Source organism: Balaenoptera acutorostrata, chromosome 16 (assembly GCF_949987535.1).
Source record: "Balaenoptera acutorostrata chromosome 16, mBalAcu1.1, whole genome shotgun sequence".
Lineage (NCBI taxonomy): Eukaryota > Metazoa > Chordata > Mammalia > Artiodactyla > Balaenopteridae > Balaenoptera > Balaenoptera acutorostrata.
The window spans coordinates 11086168-11100105 of record NC_080079.1 but is presented as its reverse complement, the minus strand read 5'-3'; the positions used below and the strand labels follow the sequence as shown (position 1 = coordinate 11100105).

The 13938-nt window shown below is 45.3% G+C and overlaps 1 protein-coding gene across 5 annotated transcripts in view; it reads left to right on the top strand.

Annotated features, from left to right (window-relative positions):
- The window catches only part of PLPP4 (phospholipid phosphatase 4), a 197281-nt gene that overhangs the window by 58509 nt on the left and 124834 nt on the right, over positions 1 to 13938 (top strand). For 2 of the 5 annotated variants that reach the window (XM_057531165.1, XM_057531164.1), the window contains exon 5: positions 1834 to 1958. The exons of 2 other annotated variants lie outside the window; for them this stretch is intronic. In XM_057531165.1, the coding sequence (XP_057387148.1) occupies positions 1834 to 1958 (125 nt within the window). The remainder of the gene's footprint in view (positions 1 to 1833; positions 1959 to 13938) is intronic. One more of the 5 variants, XM_028164260.2, reaches the window with a different exon arrangement.

Genomic DNA, 13938 nt, shown 5'->3' with positions numbered 1-13938 from the left:
AAGTGAGCTAATCTCTGTAGAGACGAACCGTCAAAAGACCCAAATTCAGGACCTGACCTTGGCCCTGACTGGCTGTTGGCCTTGGGCAGGTTGGTTCCCCTCTTGGAACCGCAGCATCGGTGATCATGTAAACACTTGGTGCGCGGTGCTGGCCAGGCATCGAGGGGGCAGAAGAGGGATACAGATCGGGCAGTGCGTGGCTTGGGGCTGCAGTGTCCTTGCAACTTTCCAGGCTTAGAGTTGCTGTGGGGTCTGATAAAATGCCGATTCCCAGGCCGTGTCCACTCTGAGGTTCTGGTTCAGTAGGTGAATAGCCACACTTGGAGAAACACTAGCCACATAGGGGAGAGACAGTAAGCCAGCAGTTCTGATAGATTACTGATAATTGATATGTTACAGATACCGATAGATTGTTAGTGGGCCCAGGTCCCAGAGCTGGAGGACCAGTGAGTCAGTCAGTGTGAATTGTGACCCAGTACGTACAGAAAAGGGGGATTGTGTTGACAGTGCTAGCAAGACCTTGTCCACGGCAGGCGTTCAGCAGAGGTTAGCTGAATTAATGTGAAGTAATTCACCATCACACATCTGTGTGAGAATCCACACTTGAGTGAGGTGGACAAGCATGGGGTGAGCTGTGTAGGTACAAGAATCCAATTGCTGGGATTCAGAGCTTGTCTTTGCCACTTACTGGTTGTGTGTGACCTTGGGCAGTAGTGTAATCTTTCTGAGCCTTCATTTTCGCACCTGTGAAATGAAGGAGGTCCGAGGGCCTGCCCCAGGGTTGTCATAAGAATCGTATGACACATAGAGTCACAGATGTAGAGAACAAACTTATGGTTACCAAGGGGGAAAGAGGGGTGGGACGAATTGGGAGATGGGGATTGACTTATATACACCACTATGTATAAAATAGATAACTAACGAGAACCTACCGTTTAGCACAGGGAGCTCTACTCAGTGATCTGTGGTGACCTAACTGGAAAGGAAATCTAAAAAAGAGGGGAATCTATGTATACATATAACTGATTCACTTTACAGTACAGCAGACACTAACGCAACATTGTAAAGTAACTATACTCCAAGAAAAATTTTAAAAGAAAATAAAATTTTAAAAAAATGCACCCATGGGCGGTGCTTAGTGCTGGGTCTGGTATGCAGTACGTACTCAGTACATGTTAGCCGTGATTGTGGCAGGAGGCTCGGCCTCGGGGCCGGCTTGTAGATGCTTCCCTGTAGAGCCTCCCCTGCAACCTGGACCAGGAGCCGACCTGGCGACCTTGTGCTCTGCATCTTGGAGCTGAGCTTTCAGGTCCTCTCAGTGAGGTTAAGTGAGACCTGCTATTTAAGGAAGGGCAGGCAGTTGGCCGTCCAAATTCAAGATACAGGGCCACGAGGAGGCTGGAGGCTTGGGTCCTGGAAGCAGCCTCCGAGTAGTGGACCCATAGGTGGAGGCAGGAACTACCCTCTACTCCGCCGGCCCTGTGCTTAGGTGGCTCCTGGAAGTCATCTCACTTGACCTGCAGGACCTCACCTTTGGGTAGGTATTGATCTCCCTTTTTTACAGATGTGGAAACTGAGGCTGGGGTGGGGGATGGCTACATGACCTTCCCAAGGTCATAAAACTAGTAAGTGGCAGAGTGGGAGTTCCAGCCCAGATCTTTCTGACCCCAAAGCCTGAGCTTTGCCTAAGCCCATAGTGTCTTTGGGGCGGGGCGGGCTGCGCTGTTGATGGCAGAAGAAGGAGCTAGGACAGCAGGGGACAGCGGGGTTAGCTTGGGGTTTGTTTGTGATGGCAGCGTTTTATATTGAAAATGTCCATGGTGTCTTTTGTAGACCTCGCCCCGATTTCTTTTACCGCTGCTTTCCAGATGGAGTGATGAACTCGGAAATGCACTGCACAGGTGACCCCGATCTGGTGTCCGAGGGCCGCAAAAGCTTCCCCAGCATCCATTCCTCCTGTAAGTTCAGTGGCTGGGACACTCTGATTCCTGGGTCATGTCTCCTGATCACTTTCTTTGGGAGTTTAGGTAGAGAGAAAAGAGTTGATACACGGAGGTCGAGCACGGTTCATTTTTCTTCACTGGTTGGCTTAGAAACAAGATATTTAATAGGAAATAATAAGCCTGAGGACAAGGCTCTGGAGTTTACAAAACATTGTATATGTTGCTTTTGTGAACTCGGCAGAGTGTAACATGTGACACTTTACCCTTTGGCAGTACCAATCAGAACTTGACAGTGCAAGGGAATTAACCATGTTCCCTGGGACCTTATGCCTTTCAGCTCAGTGTTCTCTCTAGTTTACTCCTTCAGTGAAGGTAGTGTGTGTGTGTGTGTGTGTGTGTGTACCAACATATAGTATATATATGTATATGTATATAAATGAACATACACCCTCCCCAATATATAGTCTGATTATGGGTATGTGAGCTGGGACCAGCCTTAAGCAAAGAATAAATAACATGAATCAGGTGCGGTGTGGTATAGTGCAAAGCATACAGGTCTTTAAAGTGTGACACATCCTGACTCTGCCGGGTCCTAGCGCTGTGACTTAACCTCTCTGTGCCTCAGTGCCTGCTGTGTAAAGTGGGAATAAGGCCTCCGCTGTTGGTTGGAGTGAGGGTTAAAATAAGCGATGAGGATCACTGACATTTCTGGAGCGTCTGCCAGGCCCAGATGTTAAGGTACATTATCTTATTTAGTCCATTCAGGATCTGTCAGGTACTTGGTATCATGCTTCAAATAAACCCCAGTCATCCATGCATTGTTTAGTCTCAGGGCTGAGGTTCCCGGAGTGTTCTGGTTTGTGTCTTCATTCGTTCCCTCAGTGTTTACTGAGTGGCTGAGGTGCCAGGCACTGTGATAGGTGTTGGGGACACAAAGATAAGTGAGACACAGCTCGTGTCCTGGGGAGTCCATGGGCAGTGGCAGGCTGTATATTTAGGTTGGTGATTCTGGGATCATTGGAGAGGAACCAGGCCCACAGGTGACCACCTGGGAGAGGACAGCCTGCTCTCCTGACCCGGAGTCCTTGATTCCCCACAGGTCTGATCGTTGTTTAGCTTTGGCGAGCCTGTTACCTTAATCTTTTCTCTTTTTTCTAAGTACCTAATACACACCCTGATAGTGGCTGGATCAGGGAATAACTGGACGGCCTTTCCTGCAGAGTGGTTGTTGGGCGTTTTGCTCAGAGTCATTAGATATTAGGGCCTGTCAACCATGTAGAGGTGCCCGGCCCTCTAAGTGGATCTCCATCAACCTGTGCCACAGCCCTGCCAGGTCCGGTTGTCCCCACTTTGTGTACAGGGACAGTGAAGCTTAGACAGACTCAGCAACTTGTTCAAGGACACTTAGCTGACCTGCATGCCAGCCTCTAACACGATAGTGTCTTGGGCTTTAGGTGATTAAATACAACAAGGTGTTCACAGCACACGTTCATTTAAATAAATAACTCATTTTCTCCTCTAGTTTACTGGAGACTTTAGTGGGTTGAATAATGGCCCCCAAAAAGGTATGTCCAAGTCCTAGCCCACAGAACCTGTGAATGTGACCTTATTTGGAAAAAAGTCTTTGCAGATGTCATTAAGTTAAGATGAGATCATCCTGGCGTTAGGGTGGGCCCTAAGTCCAATGACAGATGTCCCTATAAGAGAAAGGCAGAAGAACATTGAGACTTAGAGATGCAGGGAAGAAGGCCACGCGAAGGCAGAGGCAGTGATTGGAGTGATGCAGCCGCAAGCCAAGGAACACCTGGAGCCACCAGAAGCTGGAAGAGGCAGGGAAGGAGCCTCCCCTGGAGCCTTCACAGGGACCGTGGCCCAGCCAACACCTTGATTTTGGACTTCTGGCTTCCAGAACTGTGAGGGAATAAATTTCTTTCATTTTCAGCCACCAGGTTTGTGGTAATTTGTCACAGCAGCCCTGAGAAAAGAAAAAGGAGACTTAGACTGAACACATTGGTTCATGGAGAGGGTTTGGCTTTGGAGTCACGGGGGAGATTGAGAGAAAGCACACTCCTGGGCGTGCTTCCTAAAATGCCCTCTGAGGTTAGTATGGCCAGGGGCACAGCCTGCGTGACGGTGTAGGGTTCACGGTGCTTCTAGGCTCTAGTCACTCCCGTTATTTAAGGTCACGCATCCATTTGGAATCACTTCCTGTCCAAGTTTGTTCTTCCTCTCTGAAGTCATGTTTTGTTTTAAGTGAGTCTGTTTCGGAGGCAGTGTAGGTGCCCGCTGGAGGAATGCCTGCAGTATTGATTTCCTGTCTCCTTACTGTCAGGGATTCCTGTGCTGGCATTGTTTAGAGGTACCTGGGATGGTATTCACCTGGGGTCCGCTTCTGTCTGCTCTCCATCTGTATCCTTGTGGGGTCACTCAGGTTCTCTGTTGTTTTAAGACATGTTCTGTTCTCCCAAAGACTTGGTGCTGAGCTTCAAAAATTATAAGCAGTAAGAAGTGAAACCCTGTGGGAAGACCTTAATCCTGGCTTTCAAACTGTTAACTGAGGACTGCAGCACAATTTCGTAGCTACTGTTGCATTTGAACTTGGGAGGGAAATAGGTCTTATGTGAATAACTCAAGCTAGAAAACTGCTGGACCACAAAGGGTAGAGGCCGGGACCCACAAAAGTGTTTCTTTCAGAGGCGCACCCTCCCTGTCAAATGCGTTTCCTGACAAGTCTGGCCACCAGCTGCCTTGTCGAATGCCAGGTTGATGTCCCGTCTGTGCTAGACAAGTTTTTTGACAGAGGCTATTACTATCTTTTGCTTAAGATGTACTTACAATGTTACAGATTTTTACTACTTGGCAGACACAGAATCCTCCCCAGCCTCTAGGCTTTGGGGAGTATTTTCATCTGCTCTCTTTCTCTTTTTTATGACAGGTCAGAGATTGCCTTGCAGGGAGCTGCCATATCCACTTAGAAAAACCATCAGTGCTGTTTTCTGGATTTCTTATTGTAGCTAATAGGAAGCCTAGTGGTTGGTGTGACTCTTTGCTCCTCCCAAGAGGTGGCAGACCTCAGAGGGCGTGACCTCAGTGGACTCCCATTTTGTGTACACACTCTTTCTCCCTTCAGTAAAATCAACTTCGTGGGTTGCATTTGGGTGAGTGGACACAGGGGTCCTGGACCAAGGGATCTCGGGAGACGAACTCCCCATTCTAGGTAAACATGGGCTCCTGTTCTGTTCACAGGTAATTGGTGACTGGAAGGTAGTCGATGTCCACATGTCGTCCTGCAGAACAGTTGGTTTTCTTTGAACACAAGAACAAACATTGATTACTTTTGGAAACAAAAGATCTTGTTCTCAGTTTATCGTAAGCAGCCCAACGGCACCGCCCTGAAGGGCTCACGGGCCAGACTTTCAGCAAACGGCACGTCCCTGCGGTAGCCATGCCGTGGGACTCGCTCTGTGAGGCAGCCTAAGCCACGCTTGCTGGAAAAGCAGAGATCGCAGTTTCAAAGAGCGAGTGATTTCCTTCAGAGTTTTGAGAAGCTTGGGGTTTAAAGTGGAGAAAGGCAATGTGGCTTTAAAGCAGGGATATTCTGAAAAGGGGATTGTCTTTCATCATACCATCTCAGCTTTTGATTGGGTGTTGTTTCAACTTCCAGAAAGAGGATAGATTTCAGAGAGAAAAATTGAAAACAAAAACAAAAACAAAAAACCTTACTATTGCCAAGTCAATCTATTAAGAAACTTCTTTTCTATAAAATGGTAGGAATGAATAAAGTGATACTGTTGTCCAGGGGTCGGCAAATGACAGCATGTGGGCTGCCTGTTTGGTAAAGAAAGTGTTATTGGAACACAGAGATGCCCATCATTTACGTATTGTTTATGGAGGCTTTCACTTTACAATGGCAGAGTTGAGTAGTTGCAGAGAGACCTGGCCTGCAAAACTGCAAACATGTTGCCCATACTCCAAACAAATAGTATTGAAAAGCATTACCACAGGGGTCCCAGTGGGGGAGGGATGAATAGGCAGAGCACAGAGGATTTTTAGGGCAGTGAAACTACTCTGTGTGACACTGTAATGGTGGATGCCTGCCATGATACATTTGTTGAAACGCATAGAATGTACAACCCCAAGACTGAAGCCTAATAAAAACTGGACGTTGGGTGATTATGATGTGTCAGTGTAGGTTCATCAATTGTAACAACTGCTGGAGGATGTTGCTAATGAGGGAGGCTCTGCATGTGTAGGGGCTAGGGGTCTATGGGAAGTCTCTGTACCTTTTAAAATTTGCTGTGAACCTAAAACTGCTCTAATAAACTAACGTCTAAGAAAAAGGCTTTACTAAAGCAAGACCAGTGCGCTTGAATTGTGCACATAGATGTTTCATTTTAAAACAAGTCCACTATCGTATAAAAAGGGGGCATTTATGGGATAATCAGTGCTTGTGGGATGCATTCTTTAAATGACAGACAAAATTTCAAGGCATATCTGGCCGATGGTGATTTAACAGATTCTTGTTGAGTACTTAGTGTTTTATAGGTACAGGCTTGCACTTGGGGAGGGTACCGGATGCTCAGACGTGGCCATGTGCTGTTTGGGACCAGGGCAAATACAAGGTGCTTTAACACAGTGCTCTGGGATTGGGGAGCTGGGAATTCCAGTTGGGGAACAGGGAAAGCCTCTGGAGGACAAGCTCGTTCTCCTGTCATTTCCCAGGAGAGTACACATGAGCTAGGTGTTTTGGGTCATTTATGTTTGAAGTGTCTTTATTCTATTTTCTAGCTGAGTGTAGAATTCTAGGTTGAAAATCAGTTCTGTGCAGGATTCTAGTTTACCGTGTGCTTCAGAGAGACCCAATGACATTCCCTGCTTTCGTTTTGCTTTTCTCTTTCTCTCTCTGGAACCTCTTAGGAGCCTTTAGCTCTGGTCATCTGAAGTTTCGCAATGATGTGCCTTCCTGGGGCTTTTTTCTTTGTATTTACTGTTCTGGTCTCTCAGTGGGTCCTTTTATTCTGTAACTTTGTGTACCTCCCTCTTACATTCCCTATTTCTTTTCTCTGGATCCTGTATTAGGCAGATACTGAATCTCCTGGGTTGATTTTATCTTTTAATTTTATTACCTATTGTCTTTATCTTTTTGTTCATCTCTCTAGGAGATTTAAAAAAAATTTTTTACCAGCCCTTCTACTGAATTTATTATGATTTTTATATTTTTAATTTCCAAAAGCTCTTTCCTGAACTCTGATTTAAAAAAAAAATAACGTCGGGTTCTTTTGTCATAAGTACAGTGTCTCTTTCTTCTTTGTCTGCAGGTATCATCTGCTCTCGCCTTCTCTTTATCTGCATGTTTTTTGGTATCTGGCTTTCCTTAAATATCTGGAGATCTTCGGCTGGATGTTCTTATTTAGCGTGGGAGCCCTGAAGCTAACTGGACGGAACCCCTTAAGTGGGCTTCACTGAAGGGTGGGTGGGGGGTGAACTGGTTGACCCTGAGTGTTAGCATCTGGCCTTTCCTTAAAGGCCGTTCCATTCCCTGGAGGGGGCACCCCCTTCCCTGTCTCTGGCCAGGTGTACATGAACCTGGCATTCTGGAAGCCAAGCCCAGGGGCTTGGTTTCTCACAGGTCACCTTGCAGACCTTCCCTCAGGCCCCTGTTTTCGGTCTGATTGTTCAGCCCTGTTTTCTACTTGCCTGCTTTTTCCCAGCCCAGAGCCTTGAATGGTTAAACCTTCTACCTCCTTCAAAAGTTGGGGAGGTGACAGTGTCCTGGTTTGAGGATGGGGTGGGGACCTGGAGAGTTTAACTGCTCTCTGGGGACTTCCCAGCTACTTTGCTGTCCAGCCCACGTCTCACCCCTGCCTCCTGCAGTACCGGTTCAAAGCTTTGCAGGGTCCTGCCTGGTGAATTAGTGCTTCTCATGAGCACCGCTGTCCGCAGGCGTGGAGGTGCGCCTTTCCCCGGCTCTGCCAGCTGCCTCCCATCGTCGGGTATTGTGGGGTGCAGTTGAGGTGCTTCTAGCTCCATTTAAGATAGAATTTGTTTCCCTATTTGCATTAGTCAGGGTTCTCCAGAGAAACAGAACCAATAGGGTATATGTATATATAGAGAGGGAGAGGAATAGTTATTTTAAGGAATTGGCTCACAAGATTGTGAGGGCTGGCAAGTCTGAAATTTGTAAGGCAGGCCGGCAGGCTGGAAATTTGGGTAGGATTTCTCTGTTGTAGTCTTGAGGTAGAATTTCTCACTTGGGAAACCTCAGTCTTTGTTCCTAAGGCCTTTAAATGATTGGATGAGACCCACCTACATCATGGAGGGTGAGCTCCTTTACTTAAAGTCAATGGCTTGTAAATGCTCATCATATCTAAAAAATATCTTCAAAGCAACTTCCAGACTGGTGTTTGACCAGACATCTGGGCACTATGACCTAGCCAAGTTGACACATAAAATTAGTCATCACGCTATTGCTCCTTCCTTCCCCTATCATTTTAAATTCAGAAATACCATCATAATGCTCTGATACCTAATGGTTGCAGGGGCACCATATGTTAGAAGAGTCTCATGCAACCTCAGCGTTACTTTGATGACGGAGTCCTTGAGAGTGGAGTGCATACACCAAAGGGTCTTTGTAGGCTGAGTGTCTGGGAGTTTGCTTTTGTGGAACAAATCTAAATGGGTTGTAACTATGGATTGAGAAATTATCATAAGATATCATCTATGCTAAGCAGCCAGGTTTAATTCCATCAAGCATGAATATTTAATATTATAAACCAGCTGGTTTTTGGAGTGGTTAGGCAGGCTTTTGCATAAAGAAACAGGAAATAGGAGAGCAGAAGACATTGCAGGATTTGTTTGTTTTGCATCATTTAATGAAATGAAATTGCTATCCAGGGTTTTTGCTGGTAGATGGGAAGCTTCTTCTTCTTCTTTTAAAAATGGTATAAAATGGCATGGGCTGCTTTGGGTCATTGGTTCAACCAGGACGAATTGCTGGTTTTGTCTGAGGTCAGTTCCATTTGTGTGGTTTGTCTTCTAACTGAGAAATGAAAGCTTCCAGATTCACTATCATATCAAGGGACGCATCAAACTTGGCAAGAGCCTCTCCTGGCTTTTTTCCTAATTTTGTATTATCCTTTATCTCAAACTTCCAAGACAGTTTCCGAGGTTCTGGGCAGCAACTGCACTCACTTTGCAGCTTTTTCATCATTCAAATGAAGACTCCCCTGAATGCTGGCAAGACTTGCTTTGGGGATGCCCAACCCTTGGAGGCAATGATGCTTTAAGAAGAATCAGACCTCTTTGTAGGATGATGTTCCTCAATCTTTTTTCATTATCACCCTTCCTCATTTTATAGGCTTCATCCCCCACCCAGTTTCTCTTCTCTACCATGAAATATTAATTCCACAGATAGATTGTATATCTGTTTATGTACTGTGGCCCTCTGGAGGACCACAAGCAATTGTAATAGCTAAGATTTTCTCATCTCCCCAAGAACCCATTTTTGTCCTCTTGGGGGCGACATTGTCTTGGTGGGGAATGGGGTTCTTGGTTTCTCTTACGAGCAGTAAGGTTTCTCCTCCTGAGGACGGGTAAGACTTTCTTGTTTCTTTGCGTGTCTCATAATTTTGTTGTTGTTGTTTCTGGAAATTGGGTAGTTTGGGTAATATATTGGAGCAGTTGTGGGTACTGGTCATTCCTCATTCTGGGGCTTGTTTTTGCTGTTTGCTTATTTATTTGTTTAGTGACTGGTTGGATTATTTTAGTGAAGTCTGTTTACCCCACCGTGGGAAGCCTCAGTGTGGTGTGGCTCTTCAGAGGCTGCAGCCTTGGGCATGTGCACACTCACCTGGGATGACAGTGGTTTGAGTAGGGTTCTCTTTGACTGTGTTTTTCCCTGACCACACCCCAGTGCTAGGTTCCACTGACTGATGGCTCTGTTGTTGTCAACAGTGCTCTGGGACATAAATTGCTCCACAGATTCATCCAATTCAATTCAAGCTCCTTTTCAGGGATAGCTTTTGAGGTCATGTTTGAGATTTGTCCATCCCCCAAGATGAACATCCCCTTCTTCTTCCCCTGGTTCTTGCTGGTAAACTAGCTGGCCTACCATTTAGTTTCTATCTCCAGTGAAGCTGCTGTTCTCCTCTTAATTGCTTTTCATCCCAACCTTACATACAATGTTTGTGAGAGTACCCTTAGGCGTGAACTTTACCAAGTTCCAATACAGTCAGTTCCTTTGGGAAGAGCTCCAGAACTCTCTATTTTTTTTTTTTTTAAACATTTATTTATTTATTTATTTATTTATTTTTGGCTGTGCTGGGTCTTCGGTTCGTGCGAGGGCTTTCTCTAGTTGCGGCAAGCAGGGGCCACTCTTCATCGCGGTGCGGGGACCGCTCTTCATCGCGGTGCGCGGGCCCCTCACTATCGCGGCCCCTCCCGTTGCGGGGCACAGGCTCCAGACGCGCAGGCTCAGCAGCTGTGGCTCACGGGCCCAGCTGCTCCGTGGCATGTGGGATCTTCCCAGACCAGGGCTCGAACCCGTGTCTCCTGCATTAGCAGGCAGATTCTCAACCACTGCGCCACCAGGGAAGCCCCAGAACTCTCTATTTTAAGGTCTGCCTCTCCCCGAACCTTGTCTCTGGGGCTGAAGACAGGGACAGTGGCAGGTTCTTTCTAAGTGATGCTCATGCCTAGGACTTGGGCACTGGATGGAGGGGAGCACAGTAGCTTCTGGTCTTCTTGGGAGGTGATAACAGCCTGTCTCTCCCAGCAAGAGAACATTGCCCTTGACTAGGAGCTGTGGGAAGAGGGAGAAGAGGGAGCCCTGTGTTCTGGGCTGTACCCGTCTGGAATGCACTTTGCATCCTCCTAGGCTGGGAGGGAAGGAGGAAGAATGGATCAAGGTTCAGATGCCACAGATTCTCACTGTCCTTACTGAGTTTTAGTATATCTTCTTAAATTAATGTTTCTTCATTTGCTGTATGCTCTTAGGACCACTTCCAGAGACTTAATTATTTTTTTAGTAATTTTCTCCAGTTTGGCTTGGGAGTGGGGTCCACAGAGCTTCTCATGTGCCCTTCTGGAAGTGGAACTCCCTTATGTCAGTTTTGATAAATTGTGTTTTTAAACTAGTTTGTACATGCATCTAGATTGTTGAATTTGTTAGTATAAAAGTGTTCATAATATTCCTTTACTGACTTTTTGATGTCTGTTAAGAAAGTACAGTAGTGATAGGCCCTCTTCCATTTCTGATATAGTAACTTGTATTTTCTCTCCTTTTTTTTATTGATTAACTTTATGCGTGGTTTATCAATTTTATTAAACTTTTCAAACAATCAACTTTTATCTTTATTTTCTCTATTTTTGTGTCTTCTGCTTTGTTGACTTTGGCTCTTATCTTCATTGCTTCCTTGTTTTTAGTTTGTGTTCAATTTGCTCATAGTCTTAAGTTGGAAATTGAAATAATAGTTTTTAAAGTCTTTTTTCCTTTCTAATGTAAGCATTGAAAGCTATAAATTTTCCTTAAGTCCTGTTTTAGCTGTATCCCACAAAATTTGTTATATTGTATTTTTATTGTTATTATGTTCAAAATATTTTCTAACATCCCTTGTGGTTCCTTCTTTGATCTATGGGTTATTTAGAAGTGAATTTTTTCACTTTCTGAATATTGAAGGCTTTTCCAGCTATTTCAGTGTTACGAATTTTTAATTTAGTTTTATTGTGACTAGAAAACATACTATACAAAATTTCAGTCTTTTGAAATTTATGGAGATGTGTTTTATTGCCTAGTATGTACTTTATCTTGGTGGATCTTTCATTCACACCTGAAAACATATTCTGAATTTGTTGGCTGTGGCATTCTATATGTGTCAATTAAGTTAAGACGGTGTCATTCAGAGATTTTTGATTCTTTCTTTTCTTCTTTTTGTCTCGTTCTGTCAGTTGAGAGTAGAGTTTGATAATGTTCAACTATGATTACAGATTTTGTCTGTTTCTCTTTTTAGTTTTGCTGGTTTTGCTTCTGATGTTTTGGAGCTCTTTTTATAGGCACTTACACATTTATGATTGTTTTATATTCTTGTTATCTTGACCCTTTTATCAGTATGAGATGTCCTATGCTCTTCATTCTCTCTCCTCCTATTTCATGTAATGACTTCTTGTGGATGTGAGGCCCCTAGGCCCATCAGAGATCTTGTTCTTGGCCTGTGGTGATAGAATGGACTTGAATTGTAAAGGAATTGTTGGATCGGCAGCTGTTTTGTGTGGGTTCCTTTTATCACTGTTTCAAACCATTGGCTTTTAACTCAATCTTCCAAATTTCAGCCGAGAAGTCATTTAGGATGTTAGGTGTGTTCTAAAACTAGAAATTCATATGACCACATGTCTTCTGTAATGGACATCTTCTGGGATATAGATAGATGGGAGGAAGGAAGGAAGGGAAGTAGGTAGATAGATATGAGACAACACTGTTCCACAATCCCCTTCTCTGGAAATTGTTCCAGTCCTGAGGTGGGTGCCCAGGCTCAGCTGGGGCACCTGCCATAGAAATATTATCTTTTGGGTTCAGAACCACCCCAGGTCCTTTCTTTGTGTTTTCGCAGATTCATATCTAGTGTGCATATCCTTAGAACCACTGTGTTTTCTTTTCCCTTTCGGGTAGAACTCGTAAACATACATACGTTATTCCCATGAGGGTCTCTACAGCACATATTTCATTCCAGACTTGCTTCGTTATGCCTCCCAGTGGGCCTGGGGGCCATCTCTCTTGCCTCTGTTGGCATCTGCTTGGAAAATGCAAAGTCATTTGAGTGTTAGCTGGAGCCAACTTAATTAAGAAGTTAAGTCTGCTGAAGGAAAATGAAACAGATCATTCTGCAGCCAAGTGTGTGCAGTTGTTGGATGATTCAAGCCAATGCTTGAACACACTCAAGCTGTCAGAACCCACTCATATTCCTTTAGCACTTACTATGTAATACACATCAATTTCTAACTACCAGCACCCGCTTCTCTCTCCGAGGGCTTCTGTGGTTGCCAGAACCCTCTCTGCCTGTGCTTACGACAGACTGGGCACATAGGGGATGAATGCTTACCCTGTCCCCTAGAGCAGCGGTCCCCAACCTCTTTGGCACCAGGGACCGGTTTCATGGAAGACAGTTTTTCCAAGGACCTGGGGTGGGGGGGATGGTTTCAGGATGATTCAAGCGTGTTACATTTACTGTGCACTTTATTTCTATTATTATTACTTTGTAATGTATAATGAAATAATTATACAGCTCACCAAAATGCTGACAGGAGGCGGAGCTCAGGCCGTAATGCGAGCGATGGGGAGCGGCTGTAAACACAGATGAAGCTTCGCTCGCTCGCCCACTGCTCACCTCCTTCTGTGCGGCCCGGTTCCTAACAGGCTATGGACCGGTACTGGTCCGTGGCCCAGGGGTTGGGGACCCCTGCCCTAGTAGCCTACAGCCAATGATTACTGGGGGATGATGTATAAATACCCCAGCTACCTTACTCCTTAGGTGGAACAGGTCTGAGGTGTGTGTTTTACACTGTCTCCCAGAGTTCCCCAGTAGAACTGAGCCCTTGCTGCCCACAGTGGTACTTGCTTGATGTCACACGCTTTGCTGGCTTCCTTCCCATACCTCTCACTTCCCCACTGATGTTTCCTGGGACCATCTTCCTATTAAACTACTTGCACTTGAATCCATCTCAGGGTCTCATACTGAGGGAACTCAAACTAAGACATTACCATGGCTAGCTCCTGCTTATTCTTGAGTTTCAGCCTAAAGGTGGCTTTGTTTAAGAAAACCACCCTGAATACCCCGAAACTCCTATCATCATTCTTTGTCATAGCACATAGTTGAGTCCGTCATCATCCTGGTTGTTTACCTGTTTTTTGTCTGCCTCTGCTTCATGAGAGCAGGAACCTTGATTATCCCCAGCACTGATGTGTTCCCAGGACCTAGCACAGCGAATGGCTCATTATAGGTGC